Source organism: Cucurbita pepo, chromosome LG13 (genome assembly GCF_002806865.2).
Source record: "Cucurbita pepo subsp. pepo cultivar mu-cu-16 chromosome LG13, ASM280686v2, whole genome shotgun sequence".
NCBI lineage: Eukaryota > Viridiplantae > Streptophyta > Magnoliopsida > Cucurbitales > Cucurbitaceae > Cucurbita > Cucurbita pepo.
Window position 1 is genome coordinate 1,838,428 of NC_036650.1, and position 22,575 is coordinate 1,861,002.

The 22,575-nt window shown below is 33.8% G+C and overlaps 3 protein-coding genes and 1 non-coding gene across 7 annotated transcripts; all 4 read right to left on the minus strand.

The window, feature by feature from the left end:
• Window positions 1-939: 939 nt before the first annotated feature.
• Window positions 940-9,828, minus strand: LOC111808626. Of its 3 annotated transcripts, XM_023694736.1 has the most exons (5): window positions 8,766-9,828; window positions 4,142-4,252; window positions 3,926-4,021; window positions 3,507-3,662; window positions 940-1,001 (listed from the first exon to the last, which is right to left on the minus strand). In XM_023694736.1, exons 2-5 carry the CDS (start codon window positions 4,202-4,204, stop codon window positions 954-956), a joined length of 363 nt encoding a protein of 120 aa, XP_023550504.1. In that variant the 5' UTR covers window positions 4,205-4,252; window positions 8,766-9,828; the 3' UTR covers window positions 940-953. The 3 variants fall into 3 exon arrangements, with proteins under 3 accessions (XP_023550504.1, XP_023550501.1, XP_023550503.1); XM_023694733.1 differs by having other exon boundaries at window positions 3,926-4,252; XM_023694735.1 differs by having other exon boundaries at window positions 947-984; window positions 3,926-4,252.
• LOC111809477 lies at window positions 8,002-8,137 on the minus strand. The gene has a single exon (XR_002817246.1). It is a non-coding gene; the product is annotated as a small nucleolar RNA Z247 (small nucleolar RNA).
• Window positions 9,829-12,361: 2,533 nt separating the features above from the next.
• On the minus strand, window positions 12,362-14,675 carry LOC111808660 (metalloendoproteinase 1-MMP-like). The gene is made up of 2 exons (XM_023694776.1): window positions 13,937-14,675; window positions 12,362-12,726 (listed from the first exon to the last, which is right to left on the minus strand). Exons 1-2 carry the CDS (start codon window positions 14,610-14,612, stop codon window positions 12,362-12,364), a joined length of 1,041 nt encoding a protein of 346 aa, XP_023550544.1. The 5' UTR covers window positions 14,613-14,675.
• A 2,734-nt stretch (window positions 14,676-17,409) lies between these two features.
• LOC111808043 lies at window positions 17,410-21,685 on the minus strand. 2 transcript variants are annotated; one of them, XM_023693818.1, is made up of 11 exons: window positions 21,389-21,685; window positions 20,880-20,958; window positions 20,662-20,772; window positions 20,259-20,372; window positions 19,737-20,078; window positions 19,214-19,518; window positions 18,920-19,019; window positions 18,785-18,844; window positions 18,299-18,385; window positions 18,072-18,212; window positions 17,410-17,963 (listed from the first exon to the last, which is right to left on the minus strand). In XM_023693818.1, exons 1-11 carry the CDS (start codon window positions 21,499-21,501, stop codon window positions 17,634-17,636), a joined length of 1,782 nt encoding a protein of 593 aa, XP_023549586.1. In that variant the 5' UTR covers window positions 21,502-21,685; the 3' UTR covers window positions 17,410-17,633. The 2 variants fall into 2 exon arrangements, with proteins under 2 accessions (XP_023549586.1, XP_023549587.1); XM_023693819.1 differs by lacking the exon at window positions 21,389-21,685 and having other exon boundaries at window positions 20,662-20,799.
• Between the last annotated feature and the right edge of the window lie 890 nt (window positions 21,686-22,575).

Consider the following 22,575-nt stretch of genomic DNA (forward strand, 5'->3'; position numbering starts at 1 on the left):
TAATTTGAATTTATGCCCACAACATACATATATGAATTATAATGAATAGATAAGAAAATTTATATATTACCAAATTATTATTGATTTTAGGGTATTGTGATAAAAATAAATTTTGAACTCAACTCCTAAATTTTTTATAAAATAAATGTTAAATTTCAAGTAAATTATTGTGTGAGCTAAAGTGCAAAAATTGATAAGTATTTTATTTTTTATACATGCGTTGTCACGTTAATTTTAATTCGTTATATTAAGAAAAAATTTAAAACAATTTCATGAGGTATCTTTTCGAATAAATTTATTTATTTTTTAAATTAAGAGATATAATTAAAATAAATTATAAAAGTTAAGTAGCATCTCGTATTATTTAACTTAAAATAAACAACCCATCCAAATAAGAATTATCAATTAAAGTTTAAATTTTAAATTAATACAATTGTTAATTTAAAATTTTAATCCATACAGCCAAAATTTAGGAATATAGTTAATTTTTTCACCAAAAAAAAAAAAAATCAAATAGAGACTAGCACAAAGAGCTTTTTGCATGGTCTTAAAAAGTCACCTCAATAATAAATAATTGATTTTTTAAATAATAATAATAATAATAATAATAATAATAATAATAATAATAATAATAATAAAAACAATGTTTGGTGATGGGGAGAGCTCAGATCCATAAAAGTTGAGCAGGTGGGCTTTTCCACCAACATGAGGCCCCACAATTCAGACTAGGCCCAATATACTATGCAATCTTTTAACACCCATTTACTAGAGATGTCGATGGGATAGGTCGGGCAGAGACAAAATTGGGGCGAGGTTGAGATTGGGGACGGAGACGAAAAATGTAATCTCCGTCCCCATCCTCATTTAAAAGAGATTCTCCTCCTATTCGGGGCAGGTTCTCAGGGAGCCCTAACCATGCGGGTTAAATGAACATCTACTATTTACGCATTTCATCACGTGCACCATACCATCACCATCTTACAACTAAACCATGTCATTATCTAAATTAATACTCAATACAATAATAATATGTCTACATTAAGTTTAATATAACAATCATATGTTTAATTTATTTGTTGAACCCATCTCGAGCTAAATTATGAACTTTATGAATCTTTTTTTTTTTTCACGCTTCCGTTAATCTATAACTCAATGAATAAGACACTAATTATTATCACAAAGATCGATACTTTGACTCCTAACCTCAATTGTTAAACTTTACATTATAAATCTTAGTTGTGTTTTTTTTTTTTCTTTTCTTTTATGGAAACTTCACTACAAACGTTATGAAAAGAAGATGTTAAACTTTAAAGCAAAACTACAAAAGAAACAATCCATTGAAAAGATGGGGAAGTGAATCAAATATCACACAAAAAAGTATAGAAAAGGGGGGGAAATTCCAAGGAATCCACCTTTTCCCACCATTATTCAAACTTAATTGGATTGCTCAAATTCCATTCTTTTTTTCTTTCACTTTAGTTCAATTCAAAACATAAAAAGATAATAAAATAAAAATTGTTGAGTGGGTTTTAAAAAGAATCAATTGCACAAATATTTGGAAAGTGTAGTTTTAGTGAGTCAGGTGTTGCATAGAGTGTATATTTTCTCCAAGGGCTCGAGAGGAGTCGAACCTCGATTAAACAAAGGTTGTTCAAGGGCTCCAAAGAAGTAGATAGGCCTTAGGAGAGGCTATATGGTGTACTTTGTCTCATGTGAAGATTGTTGAGGATTGTTTGAGACATAAGTGAGGGACACAATATCCATTAGTACGAGACATTTTGGGGAAACTAAAGTAAAACATAACCGTTTGAAAACAGAAACTAGACTCAAAATCGAGAGATGAAGAGGATATTTTTTTTCATTTGCAAAACATTCAAGACTCAATAAATAAGCCAACAAAACCAAGCATTTCAGTTGTAGGTGTAACCAACATGATCCAAAGAACCACTTCTAGATACAACTCTATTTTTCTTTCCAATTTCTTCTCTGTCATAGGGTTAAAACTTTCTATGCTATGACCTTGTTGCTTTTCATTTGACTTCGATTCTGCTATGAACTTAAGTGTAAAGTGGTAATAATTTTAAAAAAAATAATACAAATAAAACTCAAAATTGAAATAGTTAAACATGATGGTTTGAAAATAGAAATTAGACTCCAAATCAAGACTAAGAAAAGACGCAAGTTACAAGCCAACAAGACTAAGAAAAGGCATTACCAAATGAAAAATAATATTCTTCCCAAAAAGCAAGAAAAAGAATCTCTCCTTCAAAAGATTCACAAAAACAAAGGAAAAGTAATAAATAAAGGCACCATCTTTTCGATACCTTAGGAGTCTTTGTTTTGAAGCTCTATCTTTTTCCGTATAAGGTTGATTTTGAAGAAGAAATCAATTGCAACAAACTTTGGTACTAATGAAATTCTTGGATTGCAATCAAAGTAGTGTCCCCACGCCTAAAACACTAAAATCTAAGCCTTGTCAAACAATTTATTAATGGTGCTTAAGCTCAAATGGGTATCAAAAACCAAAAGAAAGGGAGCTGGATCAAAGTTCAAAATTTCTTGTTTTTCCCTCTCAAGCAATCTTTATCTTTAGTTTTTCCCTCCCAAGATGGAAAGAAATGGCAAGTGACTTATACAGTCGCTTTCAAAGTTCAAGAGAGTAAAGGTTTCCCAACACCAAACTCATCACTTTCATAGCCACTCCCATCACCGTAACCTTCTTTTCCTTTTTCCCCAAACCACAAAGTAGAGCCCACACAATATCAAGAACAAACCAGTAAGATTGGATGTTAGAATTTGGAGTATCTATCGGTTGAGTTGGGACATCTTTTTAGACCCAAACTCAACTCAACTATTCAGGTGGTAAAATTTTCAACCCAAACAACCCTATTAAACCATGAGCCCAACTCGAACATAAACTTTTTGGATTGGATTTATCAAGTTGTTCGGGTTATAAACTTTTCATTTATTAGGAAAACTTATGAACCAATCCAATTTAAAAAAATTTTCATTTATTTGAACTCAACCCCCTCTAACCAGAATTAAACTCAGTCGGCAGCTTACCTTTTGATTATTGTTTTCAAATGTCGTTTAAAAAATATCCCCATAGATTGGTTTTGTTGTTAAAGTAAAATTAAAAGAACACTCAACCAAAGGAAAACAGAGCAGCAGATCAACAGAGTGAATTAAACTCAGTCGGCAGCTTACCTTTTGATTATTGTTTTCAAATGTCGTTTAAAAAATATCCCCATAGATTGGTTTTGTTGTTAAAGTAAAATTAAAAGAACACTCAACCAAAGGAAAACAGAGCAGCAGATCAACAGAGTGAATTAAACTCAGTCGGCAGCTTACCTTTTGATTATTGTTTTCAAATGTCGTTTAAAAAATATCCCCATAGATTGGTTTTGTTGTTAAAGTAAAATTAAAAGAACACTCAACCAAAGGAAAACAGAGCAGCAGATCAACAGAGTGAAAATGATTAGAAGAAGAGTTGCTGTCTAACGTACCTTCAAATGGAAATAATAGTGTTCCCTAAGGTGGAGACAGAGAGAATGACGGAGAAAACTGTTCCATTCCAATGGCCTGAAAATTGACACCAAAACTGGCCCTCTTTTCTTCGTGCCCATCCGTTGAACCTCAAGCTTATGCCAATCACTATTCCTCTATATGAATTTTAGTGCACAAAAGATTCTGAAACAGTCTACAAAGTTATCCTAATGACAAGATCTTTTTAACTGAGTTGATTAATTCTGTTCGAACTGTTTCATCTTAAAAAATGGTATAAGAACAAATATTCAAAAAAAAAAAAAAAAAAAAAAAAAAAAAAAAAAAAAAAAAAAAAAAAAAANAAAAAAAAAAAAAAAAAATTATGTAATTAAAGACTCGAAAATGAGAATGGAATCAAAAACTAGATAATTCTGCGTACCTGCGAAAGGAGATCAGAACAAGCTGAAGCAGCAACATGAAACTCAATTTCTTGAGCCAAATGCTCCTCGGTATGCACATCGTTCATCAAATTCATCTGCGAGAAAAAGATATAAAGCCGGAGAAGAGGACAGAGAAAGAGAAAAGTTGCAGAGGCAATAACAATGACGACGGTAAACGGATTGAGCCCTAACGACATCAAATAACGCAGCAATACCGAGTTTCCGGCGTATATGAACTGCACCGCCATCAATCCTCCAGTTACCTCCGCATCTTCCATTGCTCCTATCGTTATTATTTCCAATTTTTCCCCGATTCATTTTCTTTCCTTTTATCAAGTTTATGCAAAACTGTGCCTCACACTATTGAGGACATATTCTATTTATATTGGCAAAAGATTAACTAATAGATCCGATTTCATAGGAAACTAACGAAGTAAGCCTATTCTTATGGCATGACTAACTTCAAGCTATTCTAATGGATTGACCAATTCTAACAGTCCCCTTCAATCCCAACAAGTCTTGTACATGTTGAGATTGTTACAATGTGTAGTAAAAGGAGTTTTAGACAGTGGTTTTGTCAGGATATCAGCTACTTGATCACTTGATGAAATGAACCGAACTTCCATTGCTTTACGTGCTACTTGTTCTCGAACAAAATGAAAATCAACTTCAATATGTTTCGTTCTAGCATGAAATACTGGATTTGAAGTTAAATATGTAGCTCCGAGGTTGTCACACCAGAGGCGAGGAGCCTTTGATTGATACACGCCCAGTTCCTTCAGTAATGACTTGATCCAAATCATTTCTGCAGTAAGATTCGCAATGGCCTTGTATTCTGCTTCGGTGCTTGATCTTGACACTGTAGCCTGTTTTCTGGAACTCCATGAGATTAGATTTGCTCCAAGAAATACAGCAAAGCCGCTAGTTGAACGTCGATCATCGGGACAACCAGCCCAATCAGCATCAGAAAACCCCGACAACATCATGGTTGATTTCTGAATTTTCACTCCTAATGCTAGTGTGCCTTTAACATAACGAAGAATTCTCTTCACAGCACCCCAATGAGCATCAGTAGGTGTATGAAGATATTGACACACTTTATTGACAGCAAATGCCAAATCAGGCCTAGTCATTGTCAAATATTGTAGTGCTCCCACTGTACTTCTGTATTTGAATTGTTCTTCAGCTGATAAGGGTATTCCTTGTTCTCTGAATAATTTTTCAGCAGAACCCATTGGTGTAGACATAGGTTTGCATTTTTCCATGTTTACTCTTTTCAACAAATCTAAGGCATATCGTCTCTGTGACAGTATGATACCATCTCGTGTTTTCTTGACTTCAATACCCAGAAAATACTCAAGACCACCCAAATCTTTTACTGCAAAATCTATTTTCAATTTCTGAATCAACCTTTCGGTTGCTTGATCAGAGGAGCTCACAATAATTATATCATCAACATAGATGAGCATATAGATAGTTATCTCTCTGTTTTTGAGAATAAAAAGAGATGAATCAGCTACTGAAGCCTTGAAGCCTAACTCAATAAGTTTTCCAGTCAACCTTGAATGCCAAGCTTTTGGGGCTTGTTTCAGGCCATAAAGGGCTTTCTTGAGCTTGCATATGTAATTCTTTGGTTTGGCTGAGTCTTGAAATCCTGGTGGTTGTCGCATGTACACTTCCTCTTTCAGAATTCCATGCAAAAATGCATTTTGGATATCAACTTGTCTCATATTCCAGCCCTTGGTTACTGCTAGCGAAAGAATGACCCTGATTGTTGACGGTTTGATCACAGGGCTAAAAGTATCAGTGTAATCAACACCAAATCTTTGCTTGAATCCTTTGGCAACTAATCTTGCTTTTAATCTTTCAACTGACCCATCTGCTTTTCTTTTCACTTTATACACCCATTTACTATCAATGAGATTTATTCCAGGTTTGGGTGGAACTAGATCCCAAGTGGCATTTCGTTTTAGCGCTGAGAGCTCATCATTCATTGCTCCTCTCCATCTTGGATGTTGCATGGCTTCCTGCAGGTTTCGAGGTTCAGTAGCAGTCTCTATGATCGGAGTTGTGATAGTTACAGCGCTTGCGAATTTTCTTGAGGTTTCTGAATATCTGATAGTTCCATCAGTGAATTGTTTAGCTTGTACAATGTTATTTCTCAACCTTGTTCGCATTGGATGTTGACTAGCTGCTTCAGTTGGTTGATCAGACACATGTTCATGAGTTTGGTTTTGAGCATTGATCGAACTGCTCTCAGCTTCATATTCTGCAATTTCCTCTGAACTTCTTGTATTATCTGCAGAAGATAAGCTGACACCAGACAAGTTGTCACTAGCAATATTATCAGTTTGACCATCATTCATATGGGAATTACTAACAACTGGTTCAATATCTGTAAGAGCATTTTCAGTGTAAAAACTAGCAAGTTTGGCTAAGGCTGGAAGTAGAACAGGATGATGTGGATTTGTGGTTTTGTTTGGTGGCTTAGATTCTTCAAAAGGAAAAATATTTTCATCGAAAACCACGTCTCTAGAGATGTAAATACGTCCTGTACTTCTATTTAAGCATTTATATCCCTTATGAGAAGAACTATAACCCAAGAATATACATCTAGTAGTTCTGAAACTCAGTTTCTTGTTGTTGTAAGGCCTTAAATTAGGCCAGCAAGCACAGCCAAACACCCTAAGCATGGAGTAGTCTGGACTTTTACCAAACAATTTATGAAGTGGTGTGTCTTGTTGTATGGTTCGGCTGGGCATTCTATTTATAAGAAAGCAAGCTGTGTTGAAAGCTTCATCCCAGTAGGATAGAGGCATGTTGGCTTGAGCGAGTAAAGCAAGGCCAGTTTCTACAATGTGTCTGTGTTTTCTTTCGACTAACCCATTCTGCTGGTGTGTGTGAGGACAGGAGATATGATGTTCAATGCCTGTGGATTTGAAATAATTGTGTAACCGATGGTATTCACCCCCCCAATCTGATTGGACGGAGCGAATTTTGGTATTTAGCATAGTTTCAACATGTTTTTGAAATTGAAGGAACACAGACTCAACATCAGATTTGCATCTCAGAAAGTAAATCCAAACATAACGACTAAAATCATCAACAAAGGAAACATAATATTTGGAATTATTTACTGACGCAATGGATGGACCCCATACATCAGTGTGAATTAATTGAAGGGGTGCTGTAGATACATGCTGAGAAGAACCAAATGGCAATTGATGTGCTTTCCCTAATTGACAAGCATTACAAATTGAGGAAGAGGGAATATTAGTATCTATAGCTAAATTATTATCTTGTAGAATTCTAATGGTAATTGGAGATGCAGGGTGCCCTAGCCTTCTGTGCCATTGTTCTTTCGAAAGTTTGGCTGTCAGCAAGGCTTGACTGAAATTATGCGGTAGAACGTATAGGCCATTCTTACATCTACCGTGGAGCAGGAGTTTCTTCGTGACTCGGTCCTTAACCAAAAAATAGTTTGGGTGAAATTCTACAACAGCATTATTATCAGATGCTAGTCTTTGTACTGAAATTAGGTGCTTATTGATTTTAGGAACATATAGGATATGTTTCAGAACAAGAGATGAACCAGAAATTAATGAATTCCCAATATGAGAGATAGACAAACCTGCGCCATTTGCAACCTGAATTTGGTCGGTGCCAGTGTAGCGTTCTCTGGTGGTAAGCCTCTCTAGGTCATTGGTGATATGATCTGTGGCTCCAGTGTCAACATACCAGTTTGTGTCACTAGTGTATCCACTTGTTGCCAAAGCTGCTTGTTTGAGATTATTTTCGGCTTGATATGCCTGATCAAATCTGTGCCAGCATTGCAAAGCATCGTGATTGGGCTTACCACAAATCTGACAGACAATGCCTGAGCTGCTTTGTGTCTTTGATGGTTGACGTCCAGGATTGTTCACAGTACGCCTTGATTGTCCATGACCACTATTTAACTGACGACTACGACCGCGACTACCTCGACCTCCATTGGCACCTCCACGAATGGATATCCTATTGACATTGTTAGCAGATGAAAGTTGCTCAAATGTACCCTTACGCAAGTGCCGCATCTCATAGCTCAGCATGTGAGCATACACGTCGCTGACAGTGTATACATCTGTTCTGGTTGTAATGCTTGTGACTAGAGGATCATAATCTGGACCAAGTCCTTGCAGCATGTAGGCGATGAGTTCTTCATCCTCTATTCGCTTGCCAATGGCAGCAAGTGTATCACCAAGATGTTTTACTTTACGAAAGTAGTCAGCAATTGTCATGTCCTTTTTCTGGATAGTAGAGAGTTCCATACGGATCTGCATTGCTCTTGCTCGAGATGTGGAAGCAAATTGTCGCTCCAGCGTAATCCAGGCTTCTCGTGCAGTGGTGATTCCAACCATCGTGCTGAGAACCTCCTCAGTGACTGATGAGTTGATGAGGCTGAGTACCAGCTGGTCCTGGGGGTACCAGACTGTGAACTCAGGGTTGATGATAATTTTGCGATTCCCTGTTTCTTCACTTGGTTCAACGGCGATCGTCTGGCTTGGTGCAGGCATGGATCCATCCACAAAACCAACAAGGTTTTGGCTACGCAAGTAGGGAAGGATTTGGGTAGACCACAGTAGATAATTTTCTTGTGTAAGCTTAACACTAATCACCTGACTGATCGACGGAGAAGACATTGTGTTGTTTGGGATTGACATGTCTAACAGCAGAGGCTATGGATCTCGTGGATCTTATTTCNAGTGAGGCCTTTTGGGGAAACCCAAAGCAAAGCCATGAGAGCTTATGCTCAAAGTGGACAATATCATACCATTGTGGAGAGTCGTGTTCGTCTAACACCTTTTCCCCTTATTTTTCCGAGGACATTTGTGCTAATTACAATAGCATTCTATCCTTACAGTACGATGTGGTGCCGCCGCCGCCGCCGCCAGGAGCTCGTTGAGCTCTATTTCTAGTAAACGATGGAACTCCGATAAGAATTGACGCGGTTCGATTTTGGAGTCTTTGTTAATTTCCTCCCCTCTGTTTCAGCTCCTCGCCGCCGCGCTTAAATGAACTAAGATTCCCGACGTCCGTCGTCCTCCGGAAGAAAAAGGTAAAAGAAAAAGGACAGAGAATATTTCCGCACGATGAATTTAATAGAATTAAGAAAAGTTATTAGCCTCTGTTCTTCCCTCTCTCTCTCCCTCGCTTGAAAGGGAATTTAAACCCTAAAATCTTTCTCCATCTCTAAATAACTTGGATTTTCAGGTGCTATATTTTTTCTAATCCTTTGCTGTCATTTGATAGTTATATCTTCTAGCGTTGCTATAATCCTGTTCTACATAATCTACCAAAGTATTCGCACGTTTTGATCATACAAAATTAGAAAGTCAAGCACCTTCTCCTTCAATCTCCTCCATGTAGCGATATAAATTCTAACTTTCAAATCAATATTTGAATCAATTTTCAATCGCTGAAAAATAGTTGGAGAAAATGAAACACTACGCGAGAGCTTCAAAACTCCACAATCTTAATCTACTTTCTTCGAATATGCAAGGAAGAAACCAAAATCAAACCAGAAAGTGAAACTAAATCTAAAACGCATAAACATACATACAAACAAAGTAAATACACTACGAGAGAAAGAGAGAGGGAGAGAGAGACCTGGTATTGAAGAATCGTGAGAAAGAATCAAAGTGAACTCGGAAATTTTGGAAGATTAGGTAACTAAAGAAACGCTTACAGTCGTCGTTTTTTATGGCGGATCTGACAGAATCAAGCAATGTAATGAAGAAGAGATGCTGCTGTTGCAAGTTGAAGCAGTCATCAGAGCATGAAGTGAAGACGACGACGATTCAGAAGCGGAACCAAGGGCGATGGTGAAGGATCATTAACAGGGCGGGATTAGCTTCTAGCCAGAAATCAATCAAAACAAAAATGCTTTAAAATATAAATTTAGTCTTAAAATATTTCTAATAAATCTTTAAATTTAAGTTAAATTACAATAATAATAATAATAATAATAATAAAATAAATCTAAATTTATTAGAATTTTGGATAAAATTTGGACGAGGAAAAATTAAGGTAATGACATGTAACAATGTAATGGTCTCAATCTTCATTATAAGTCAGTTATGTTGTTTTGATTCAAATTTTTGTTTATAATCCATGATAAAAAAATATATGGTAAAATAATATTTAAAAAATAATATTTATAAATCAAATATCTGATATTATAAGGTAAATATTATCGAAATTTATAAATAAACAATTTTACTATATTATTTAATTTTAGATAATTAACTAGGATTAGTTATTTTATATTGTTATAATAATTTTAAATAATTAAGTTTTAATTTAATTTTTGATATTGTAGGGTAAATATTAATTTTATATAAATAAACAATTTTACTACATTATTTAATTTTAGATAATTAATAGGGTTAGTTATTTTATATTATTATAATAATTTTAAATAATTAAGTTTTAATTTAATTTTCATTCAAGTATCTTAAATTTTAAGTTTTTTTACTTTATTTTCTCATAAATTCTTAATAATTATCTTAAAATAAATGATTTAAATAAAATTATATAAACTTAAATGTTTCAAAAATTAAATATTGTATACGCTGGAGTGAATTATATTAAATAATATATTTATAAATCTTATATCATTATAATAATTTATTAATAAAATAATAATATATTTTGAATTTTAATTTTAACTTTCATTTATTAATAATATACATTAAATTTAGGGTTTTGAGTTTGTTTATTTATTAATATTAATAATTTTTTTTTAAAGATTTTAATAAAATCATACAAAAATTTAATTTGTTTGAGAAAAACACGTAATTAACATAAATAAATAAATAAATAAATAAAAGAACTGATCAAGGCGATAATGGGCCGGCCCAAGTTGGCTTCTTGTGGGCTCCTTTGAACTTGTGATTGATTAGACTCATGTCGTTTTGATCAACTCATTGTCGTCATTATTTCAAATGTTATCACATCCCCACAAGAGTGATTGACGGTCGCTAAACAATATCTTCTCTCTCTTTGTGGATGCTAAAAATAAATAATTTATAAAGTTTTGTAAATAATATTATAAAGAGGTAACATATAAAATTTAGGAAAATAATTTCATTACTAACATAAAATACTTTATAAATAGAAGCAATAAATAAATAAATAAATATTATTTTATACTTTTTTGTTTCCTAGAATTACTTTATACATTTATTTAATTTGAAAACTAAATTTTCCAAGTAAATTATAACTTTCTCAATTCTATGGATACTTTTGTAAATAATTTGACTATTTAATTCCCAAAATTTGACTATTTTTGTATTTTCCACGTGTATTATTAGAATTATTTATTTATTCTGTGTTTGACTAATTATTGATGTCTTTTCAAAAAGTATATTCTTTTTAGTAATTGGTAAAGGTAGAAGACCCGTTTGGGTTTCTTGCATTTAGAAAGACCGATGGCTACGCCATCTTAGATGACTATTAATTGAACAATAAAAAATTAAAGAAAAATATATTTCAAGATTGGCTAAATATTTTTCGTAATATAATTTTTTTTAATTATATTTCAATTTAACAGTTTTGACTTTAATATATAAATTTCAAGAAACCATTCAATGGTATATTTATTCCCTAAATTTTAGCTTTTGAAAATTATATATATATATATATATATATATTATATTTTAGGTACTAAATTTCATTTTATATTATTTATATTTTTTTTCTAGAAACATTGAAATTCTACGTAAGTTTTTTTCTTAAATAAATATTTTGATTTCTGGTTGAATTTTTTAAAATATTGGTAAATTGTGTTTATAATCTTAATTTTAAAAAAATAAAAAAATAATATTTATTTATTCGTTCTTTTGAAAATTAAAATTATAAAAGCATTCATAGACTATGAACTCTAATTCGTTGTAGCATATATTGTTAACATGATTGATATAACGATAACACGAATATAATTTATTGATCAATTAAGACATTTATATTTTTCTTTGAAACCAGAAGATTATATAATAAAGGTTTGAATATTCTAAAACATCGGGAATTAAAGATTGAGTTGAATTAAAATTATATGATTGAAGAAGTGGGTTACTTTTTCATAAAGTAATACCCAAATGTTGATTTTGTTCGTTAAGGTTAAGCATATTCTTTTTAAAATCTGAATTTAAATTACATTATAGGAAAGGAAAAGGTAGTCTCCACTCTACAACTTTCCCTTTTTAACATGTTCTTACCAAATTTCTTTTTAATAATTCCTTAAATCTTTTATTTTACTTTTATTGAGTCCTTAAATTTTTAATTATTTACAAAAATGACAAGTTTACTCTAATTTTAAGGTTCTCTTATAAAAGAATAAAAAATTGTTATTTATTTATTTATTCTCATTATTATTATTATTATTATTATTATTATTATTATTNGAAGAAATTAGCGTTGTTTGAAGAAGAAGACGATCCACTGTTGTTGTTGATAGACTTTTCAGATTCCAAAAGGGATTTCAATTTGAAATTAGGGTTTGAGCCGTACAAGGCCTGAACTCCTTCCACGTCATCGATCCTTAGGTCCACCTTCTTCCCCCTCGGGCTCAAACTCGGATACATCACAGCTTCTTTCACCGCAGAGTGTGCCAGTCCAAGAACGTGCCCTATCTCATGCGTCACTACCGATTCCAAATCCACCGCCACTTTCGATTTCTCCTTTTCAAAATCCACCGCCCACCGCTCCGCCGCGTCCAGGTGTAGCCTACCGTTTTCCGGCGAAAACGCGTGCGCCAAAATGCCTAATACNTAGTTTAGTTCCATTCTTTGAAAAGTATATATTTTGAATACCCTTGAGTGGGGCATTCCAAATTGGAAAATTTTTATTTATTTATTTTTCCTCTCATTTTCAAGACTTTTTCTTTAATTGCCCCAATTTATTTATTTTGTTATTCAAACGAACGTAACATAGGGGAGTATTTGACCTTTCATTTTTCATTTTTTTGTTATATATTTAATTCATTTTAAAAAAATTAATAATAAAGATAAGGTTAGGCAACAATAATATTCTTATATGATGATCCAAAATATTTTACCTCTCATTAAATAACATATTGTTTTATTTCATTAATTTCACAATATTCTTAAATGAATAAAATAAAATAATTTGAAACGCTATCTTATTCAAACATTTATGTCACGTTACTAAATGATATAAAATTTTATTTCATTAACCCATGAACAAAAAAGAGATGAAGATACACAAAAACGTGTATATATATATATATATAAAATACTGAAATTTAAAATTTTGAAAATATTATTGAATTTATTAACATATTTTATATTTTTTTAATAGAAATTATAAAAATTTATTGAGAGAGTTTATTTTTGAAAAAAATATTTAAAAAATGGAGAAAACATCACAATTATGTAACAAATGATCCCTTTTCTATTATTATTTTTTTTCATTCATTTTTGTGTTACTTTCGAATACATACAATTGTAACAAAATGAACAAAAAAAAAAAAAAAAAAAAAAAAAAAAAAAAAAAAAAAAAAAAAAAAAAAAAAANAAAAAAAAACGAGAAATTTTAATTTCATAAAAAGAAAAACAGAAAGCAAGCAAAAATGGAGGGGAAGAATAAGAGGAAGAAGAAATTAGCGTTGTTTGAAGAAGAAGACGATCCACTGTTGTTGTTGATAGACTTTTCAGATTCCAAAAGGGATTTCAATTTGAAATTAGGGTTTGAGCCGTACAAGGCCTGAACTCCTTCCACGTCATCGATCCTTAGGTCCACCTTCTTCCCCCTCGGGCTCAAACTCGGATACATCACAGCTTCTTTCACCGCAGAGTGTGCCAGTCCAAGAACGTGCCCTATCTCATGCGTCACTACCGATTCCAAATCCACCGCCACTTTCGATTTCTCCTTTTCAAAATCCACCGCCCACCGCTCCGCCGCGTCCAGGTGTAGCCTACCGTTTTCCGGCGAAAACGCGTGCGCCAAAATGCCTAATACTCCGTCGAACGCCTCTCCGTCTCCGTGATCGCCGCGGAAGAATCCGATTCGTATATCCGAAGATTCGTAGTCGGAAGACTCTGTGAAGTTTAACGGAATCACCGCGGACCATCGCGAGAACGATCGCCGGACTACTTTTCGAATCTCCGTTGAAGTTAGGTATTCGATTGTGTAATCCGGTGAGAGAGCGTAGGTTAGAGTCGATGATCGAATCCATCTCGGCTGACCGTTGAAGAAAGCGTATCGTCTCGTTGAACGAATCGTTGTTGATACGCTGTGGTTGATTTTAATTAGGTCACTCATTCCGCATCTCGGCGACATGATGCTCGCGATTGTTTCGGAATCGAGCTTTCCAGTGACTGATAAACCTAATCGCTTTTGATAAAGAATCAACGCCGATACGAATTGATCGTCGAAGGAATCGGAGAAGTTGTTTTCAGGAGGAATCGGAAGGTAACCGAATCGATTCAAATACTTCTTCAACTCCGACATGCCGTTCACTTCGCGGCCCTTGCCAGCGTCGAGGAACCGAGCGAAGTTTCTCCATGCGTAGTTGCTATCGCCGTCGATTGTCGCCGTCGCCGCCGTGAAGTCGGCCAAAATTCTGGCGGGAAAAACAGAGTAAAGAAGGTAGAAGAAGCAGAGGTAATAACGGAAAAACGGAAACATGGGGATATTATTTGGTGGCGGTTATCGGGACAAGAGAAATGGAAAGGGAAAAAAAAAAAGCTTTATTTCCGATGGATTTTCTGATTATTTATTAATAATTATTTTTTAAAAAATTTATGAAATAATAATTAATTGATTTTAGAAAAAATGGTCGAAACTGGATTTGGGGGAAAAGAAAACAGAGGAGGATGGGAAAGTTAAGAAGATTCTGGCGTGCTTCCCTTTATATTGCAGATTCCCACTTTTCTTTCATTACCATTGCCATTTTTAATAAATTAAAATAAACTTTTTTCAATTTAATAATTATTATATATTTTTTTTAATTTAGTATTTGCACGAGTCTTTATTGTGCTGCATGAAAAGAAAAGTCGTACATCGGCTAATTTAGGAAATGATCATGAGTTTATAATCTAGTAATACTATCTCCATTGGTCTGAGGCCTACCATTGTGGAGAGTCGTGTTCATCTAACATGGTATTAGAGTAGGATAATATCTGCTAGTGCTTGAGCCGTTACAAATTGTATCAGAGCCATGCCAATAGAATCCTCAAATGTTGAACAAATCACTCCAAAATAATAATATATATATATATATAAAAGATTATTAATTTAAAAATTAGAGTTTAACCTTCGGTGGATGAGCATTTAGGTTTTTGAGGTAACAGATTTTCATCGATGTTTGTGTTACTCAAGTCGACATCTTCGCTTCCACTTCGTCCATCACTACTTACACGACTAGTCAATTGAGCTTTTCTACTAGAAGGTATTTATATGTGGGTGTGGTTTTTTTTTTTTTTTTTTTTTTTTTTTTTTTTTTTTTTTTTNTGATTTCTTATAAATCGTGGCTGATTAAGCAAGTTCTAATAACTACGAGATTATTGGGTTCGTCCACAACGTTACGAGATAAAGCCCCAAATCCTTAAAATTAGAGGATGATTAAATCCACTCGAACACTCAAAGACGTAATATAACATCAAGTCAAGATATAATTGGGTACGTCATGACTTTAATAATAATTGAATTCATCATTCCACGCCCTACAATAACTTTTTCTTTTCTAGTACGTCCAAAAATAAAAAACCTCTTTTTCTCTTATAAATTCACAATTATTGGGACATAATTTCACGAATTAATTTCTTTTTTAGTCAATAAATCCCCATTTTTTCACAAAAATCTAAAAATAAAAAATCCACGTGGAATAGAAATAAATCATGAGTTATCGACTTATTTGGATCAAATTAATTTTAAATAAATGAAAATTTTATAAATTGAACATGAATTTTCCAATTTACTGTTAATTTTAATTTTTTTTACTCACCACACAATTAATACACATATTTATTATCATTTTCATAATTTAATTTCCAACAACTCCTTTGAAGTCCCTTAAAACGTGAATTATATTGAATTACAAAACTTAATTTAGATAGATGTTTTTTACACTTTTATTAAAAATAAAAATTTGAATAAATGAGCTGAACAATTTCAACCAATCCAATCCAATATTTTACCGTTGGGTTTAATTAGGTTAATTATTTAATTAAGGTTATTTGAGTACCGGAACAATTGAGTTGAATTTAAAAATTTGTTTCAACTTAATCCAGTCTATAATTATTCATGTCAGATATGAAACCACATTAAGTTTGAGGCTTTGATTTGTGACATGAATAATCATATAATGATGATTGCATCATTAATTAGGAGCATATGGTAAGGAAAATAATGCAAAAGTTGTTAAAGTGCCCCAACAAAGATTTCCATAGAGAAGTTGAGCTGTTTCAGCTCTTATTTATTTATTTACATTTTGGTTCAACATTTCAATATTAAGTGGTGAAGAAAATCAAAAGTCTATTTGTGAATTTTTATTTTCAAAACCCATTAATAATATATTTGATTTATTTAGGTCCATTTTATAATCATTTGATTTTATAGTTTTTTTTTTTCATAAATTGGGATTGTTTTTTTTTTTTTTTTTATATATATAATTTATTTATTAAATCTTAAACTCCTACCGACTATTGTTATAAAGATTAAAACCGCGATGAAAACTATTTGACATTTGTAATAATGTTAGTAATAGATTCTGGTTGATGAATGTTTAATGACTATTGTTATAAAGATTAAAACCGCGATGAAAACTATTTGACATTTGTAATAATGTTAGTAATAGATTCTGGTTGATGAAAGCAGCTGGGTGATAGGAACCTTCCCTTTTGACTCTGGTGTTATTATCGAGAGATTCAATCTAACCTAACCTAACCCAAAAGTAGAGCTCAAAATAGAGCATTGAGTTGGGTGTGAAACTCTATTAAGTTCATTCAAGTAGCTATTCCGACCAACTTGAAAATTCATGTTGGTTAAAAAAAATGTTATTTAACTATTAATGTTATTTCACAACAACAAAACATAACCGAGTAAATATAGATTCCCAATTATCACCTTATTGGCCAATGATTCAATTTTCGATGAGTAACTCTAAAAAATAAGAATTTATCTTGATCTAGAAGGTACAAATCCGGGTTTGTTCAACTCAAAAAACGAAAATGAAGAGTGTATTCAATAGAACATATGACATTCATGAAGCTTACAAAGAGGGAATGCACCAATTGGCTCGTCGATGTATATTCTAATGTATTTGCAAACTTAAACATAGCTCAACTAGTTAAAATATACACCATTAGTTAAGATGTTAGAGCGTTGAATCTCTCCGTTCCCATTTAACGAAAGATATTGAAATATATATTTGAATTTGAACCCTTTTTTTTCAGTGTTGAAAGGAAACCAACAAAATGGCTTAGAATAATAAGCAGAGGGAGGGTTCAAAATGCAGTCTTTTTCTAGCAGAACCAGCTTGGTAAGCTGCAACAATCAACAATCAGAACTAATTGATATATACACTATCAAATGGTGAGTTCTTCCAACTACAAAAATCCATTCTCTATCTGTTTCCACTCGAATTCATAGAATTTTTTTGGTCAGTCTTCTTTTCGACGCCTCACGACAAGTCAACGATATTTTGTCTTACGAGCACCATGGCTTTTCAGTTAGATTGGTAGAAAATACATACCGGAACTTTGAGCTGTAAGGTAACCACTCAATGATATGAGATGCCTTCTTGCCAGTCTGAAGATCCATACATTTCTGTATCGACTCGTGGAGTTTCCCATCGACATTTTCGGAAATCCATTTCGGAAGTTCGTCTGAGCTGATGGATGCTTCACGTGCAAATCGTTCGAGCACCTTTGGTAGGAATACTTTCTTTGATTTCTTCACAACTATATTTGCTTGGAGAAACTCCCTTTTGGCCAATTCCAGTTCCTCTTTTACATTTGATGCAGTGTACACTTTCAGCTGCAGGTTTAAACAAAAAAGAACGAAAAAAAAAAAAAAACAGATTCGTTTCATACAAAAAGAACGAAAGATTTCATAAAATCGATTAAGGGATCAACAATAATTTACCACAGGATCTGAAGAGGCACCGGTGCAGAGGCCAAAGCAAACAAGAGGTTGAAGACTTGGAAGGCCTAATTTTGAAGAGATAAGTTGTCTTTCTTCACCAGACTTCTTCCTCAGTGCGGTGGAAATGATGGTTTCAAGCCACTATAGTTTATACAAGTCACAGAATGAGCGATATCTCTTTCATCCATACACAAAAATAGTTGAAAGTTTAAGAAAAGAGTGTATACCCATCCTATTCGAGGGGATTTGAAGGAAAAAATTGATTGTTCTATTGCATTTGCACTGATGATACGGCCACCGATGTTGTAAGCAGCCTGCACTATACTGAAAAGCCCATCAACAATGCTAGTCTATCGAAAAGGACCAAATTCGCTCGCCCGACACGAGCACAAAGGTCTTTGAATGAACGACGAAACCCCTTAAAGTGTCCATCTATAGTAATAATCTAGAGCATTATATTACACATATTGTAGCTGCTAATTTGTTAGGAATCCCGACCCTCCACAATGGTATGATATTGTCCACTTTGAGCATCAGCTCTCATGGTTTTGCTTTGGGCTTCCCCAAAAGACCTCATACCAATGAAAATGTATTTCTTACTTATAAACCCATGATCATTCCCTAAATTAGCCCATGTGGGACTCCCTCCAGACAATCCTCGACACAAATATCTATCTCAAATTTCATGTACTGCAGACAGAGAAATGCAATACCTTATGGAACAAAGCCAACCTTCTTAGAGAGCCATGAGGGATTCCATATGCCAAATATGCCTGAAAAAGGCAGGCAAAACAAGCTCAACAAAATGAGAAGAATGAACTGGAAATGTCACAATTAGCTGATCTTACATGCATTAGAAGAGCATTATACACATTAATCCAGAATGCAGTTTGAGCATCAATCTCCATCTTACTGACATTCACTTTTTCCAGCTGCTCAACTAATACTCTGAAACCAATAAAATGGGATGGTTAAGGGCAACCAAAGGAAAAATGGCATCAAAGCACGAGTCCCGGACAATCGTAAAAAAAATGAACTCCAACAATTCAGTTAATTTTCAAAAGACAAGGACCGAACATGTCTTCCTTTTCTACCCCATACCGTACTCTGTAGGGAGTTATATTTCGAGGCAAGAAACATACCTATAATTGTTGATTGCATATGAAGCACGAGAGAACTGGGTGTTATTGGTTGATATGCAATGTATTTCCAGCATTGCTTTCACATCCCCACATTGTTCCTCCACAGGTCCACTCTCGGGCCGTTTAACTTTAGGGAAGGAACTTGCCTTTTTTTTAGCATTGTTAGATGCCACTCTATGAAGAGAGCAGTATATAAAAGCCATGCACCTCACCATCTCCTCTGATAATTTGCTTGGACACTCAAAAAGATGATCTTTTAGAGTTCGCAGAGAAGTTTTCTTCACCTGTGAAAGCGCTTCACGAACCTGACAAATTACTCGATGAGAATATTTCACTACTTGGCACAGAAGGTAATGGCTACAAAGTACATGAAGTTTCAACATGTGGAATACTGAATGTTGTGTTAATGGGCAAGAAACCTTCTTGAGTTCTGAAACTTGATTACATTCTACAAATGGTCACTGCTTGATATCCCTGTATTAGCTAAGCAGGGCAGAAACAACAACCTATATTAAGAGTGTACCTTTGCAGGGCCTGAAATTTTTCCCGTACTTACGTCGCCTTTTCCTCCCAACAAGGAATTAGGACCAGCATTCGAGGCTCTTTTTCCCAAGTCGTTTACGGAGAACGTTTGCAAAGGTCCCAAAGGGAACTTCCTTGATGAACAAAATGCACTTGAAATGATACTGGGGTGTTTTTTTGATTCATGCTTCCCATGAGCTGGAGAGACTGTGACTGAACTTTGCTGAGAAGATGTCTTGCTAACACAATTTTCAAAAATACTCCTATAGAGAGAGAGCACATGCTGTTCGCGGTTTGCGACCTCTTCTTCAAGTAATTCAATTTCTGTGATCAAATCCTTCGTCTGGGAAAAACGTACTCCGATCAGCGCAAGTATGAGATCAAATAATCAATAATATAATGTATTAGAATACAAGGAGATAATTTGACTTCAAGATTCAAGCCTTCACCACTGCATTTAGAAATGTATACCAGAAAAGCTCTTAACCATTTCTATACATTCGTGAATAAGTGAAAGAATTACCTGAGCTAAGTGCCTGTGCCCGGGAGATAAAGTACTTGATGCACGACCCATTGCCCTTTCAAGCATACTTCGCATAGATCTCTCTTGTTGCAACCGCAGCTGTAGCAACTCAATCTGCAATTTGTACGTGTACAAATTGAGATGTTAGAATATTTTTCAACTACCGTTTGAAACTTCATTGACTTGATGTAACATCCCAAGTCCACCGCTAGCAGATATTGTCCTCTTTGAGCTTTCCTTCAAGGTTTTAAAACGCATTTGCTAAGGAGAGGTTTCCACACCCTTCTAAAGAATGCTTCGTTCTCCTCTCCGACCGATGTGGGATCTCACACTTGACCATCGAGAGTTGATATCTTGAAATGGATTCCAAATGGAACATGAGAGAGAGAGACCAGATACTTACATCATTTTCCAAAGACGCTCGGTGTTTAGAAGACGAATTATCATTGAAATTAGTAGCACCCTCATGCAGCGGACTTCGTGCTCTAATACCACTTGTAGACAGTGGGGATGCCTGTTAATACATACAAGATCCAACGCCCTTGAGACAGTCATTATAGAAGCAGACACATAAAAACAATACACTAACATAAGCACGATAACTACGATTCGATGCCTCACTTGTTTGTCGCTCCGGCCATTCTTGCTATTAGAATGCAGAACCCCACCTCTAATGACATTGGAGTTCCTGTCTGAAGAACTAGAAGAAGAACAAAAAGGATCAAAAGTTAGTGACATAATGTTATGATCATTATAGAGTGACAGATGAATCAAGCAATTCATAGATTCTATAAAAACCCTCATAACCGAACTTTTTGTTAGTGAAAAAGAAGAACAAATGAGAAAATTATGTGAACAAACAACTATCCTCGCCATTTCCATCCCCACATTATTCCCTGTGTTCAAGTTTAGTTCGCTGCCAATTTATAAACTAAGAACTTCATTTGCTTGAAGGAACCACTAGATCCAGCTTCCAACATTCAATATCAACAAGTTGCCTATAAATCTCTCCTCTAAATTCTCCAGTTTCTAAAAATCAAACAAAAGAAGAAAGGAAACAAAAACCCTAAACTAACGAAGATGAGATCAAAATGCAACAGATATATAAAAAAAAAACGTCCAAATTAAACCTTCTAGAGCGCCTATGGCGGGCATGAACATGATGCGACGCTAAATAATCTCGAAGTTCTCTATTCCCAGAAGCTTTTTCTTCACCACGCAAATGCATATCGAATCCACTCATTATTGTTATTCAGAATACACATTCTTGCTCTATTAAACACTCGATGATTCTACCTCCCCACTCAGCAAAGATCATAAAGAAATATAATGAACTGCGCGACGGGTCAGCTATTAAATGAAAAGAAAAACAGGATCCAAAGATCGAAACGCAAAATTTCTCTCTCTTTTTTACTCAGACATGAAAAGATTTGTAGAAATTACCAGTGGAATAAGCGGACAATGGTGGTTGGCCTCTCTGCCTCTGCCAGAAAATTGAATTCAATCACTTTAGGGTTGTTGATCGCATTCAATTCGAGAATTCAATTCATCTTTCTGATCAAGTTTTCTCTCTCTCTCTCTGTCTTTTCCACAAACAGACAGACTGAAATCCAAGCCTCGCCGTTGAAGTAGGTTGATTTACGGTTCGTGAGAATCTGAGATAGAAATGTTTGAATTTGGAGGGGATTTTCAAATCTTTGAATTTCATACGGAGAAAAGTTTAAATTATTATATATCTATATATATATATATAGATTAATATTCATTTGTGAGGTCCCAATGTCTCTATGTGTCTCTGTCACGCATGTTCATCTATACAATAATTCATATACTAAATCAGGTAATAATTAAATCTTTTGCAATTTTTACTCTAAATGAATGCAATTTATGAACCACCACTAATTCAAATTCTACCGTAATATTTTTAAATTTTTTAAAAAATAAAAAATATATTTCTGCTTTCATTTAAAATGTCACACTATTATCTTAACCTTAACAAAATATTTTTATCGTTAATATATGGATGGAAAATAAATAGGCTAAATTAATAAAAATATCTTTAAATTTATATTTTATCTAAAAAATACTCCTAAACTTTCAAAAATTCCAATAATACCATTAAACTTTTTTAAAAAATTCAAAAAATACCTTTATCGTTACGCTGCTATAGAAACGATTAATACTTTGATTTAAAATTATCATTGAATTTTTAAAGAGGTTTTAAAAATACACTTTGATTTTTAAAAGTTTTGTTACTCTTACTATTAGTACAACATTTTAAAAATACTCCTAAACTTTTCAAAATAATGTTAAAAAA

Excerpts from the sequence above, each read along its gene's own strand:
- LOC111808626 (XM_023694733.1), bottom strand. The coding sequence starts at position 4,204 with ATGGAAGATGCGGAGGTAACTGGAGGATTGATGGCGGTGCAGTTCATA. Across the intron at positions 3,663-3,925 it reads GTTCTGATCTCCTTTCGCAG|AGGAATAGTGATTGGCATAA; the intron begins GTACGCAGAATT and ends AAATTCATATAG. Across the intron at positions 1,002-3,506 it reads ACTATTATTTCCATTTGAAG|ATAATGACATGGTTTAGTTG; the intron begins GTACGTTAGACA and ends GTATTAATTTAG.
- LOC111808043 (XM_023693818.1), bottom strand. The coding sequence starts at position 21,501 with ATGAGTGGATTCGATATGCATTTGCGTGGTGAAGAAAAAGCTTCTGGG. Across the intron at positions 19,519-19,736 it reads AAATTTCAGGCCCTGCAAAG|GTTCGTGAAGCGCTTTCACA; the intron begins GTACACTCTTAA and ends GTAATTTGTCAG. Across the intron at positions 18,386-18,784 it reads GGTTGGCTTTGTTCCATAAG|GCTGCTTACAACATCGGTGG; the intron begins GTATTGCATTTC and ends AGTATAGTGCAG.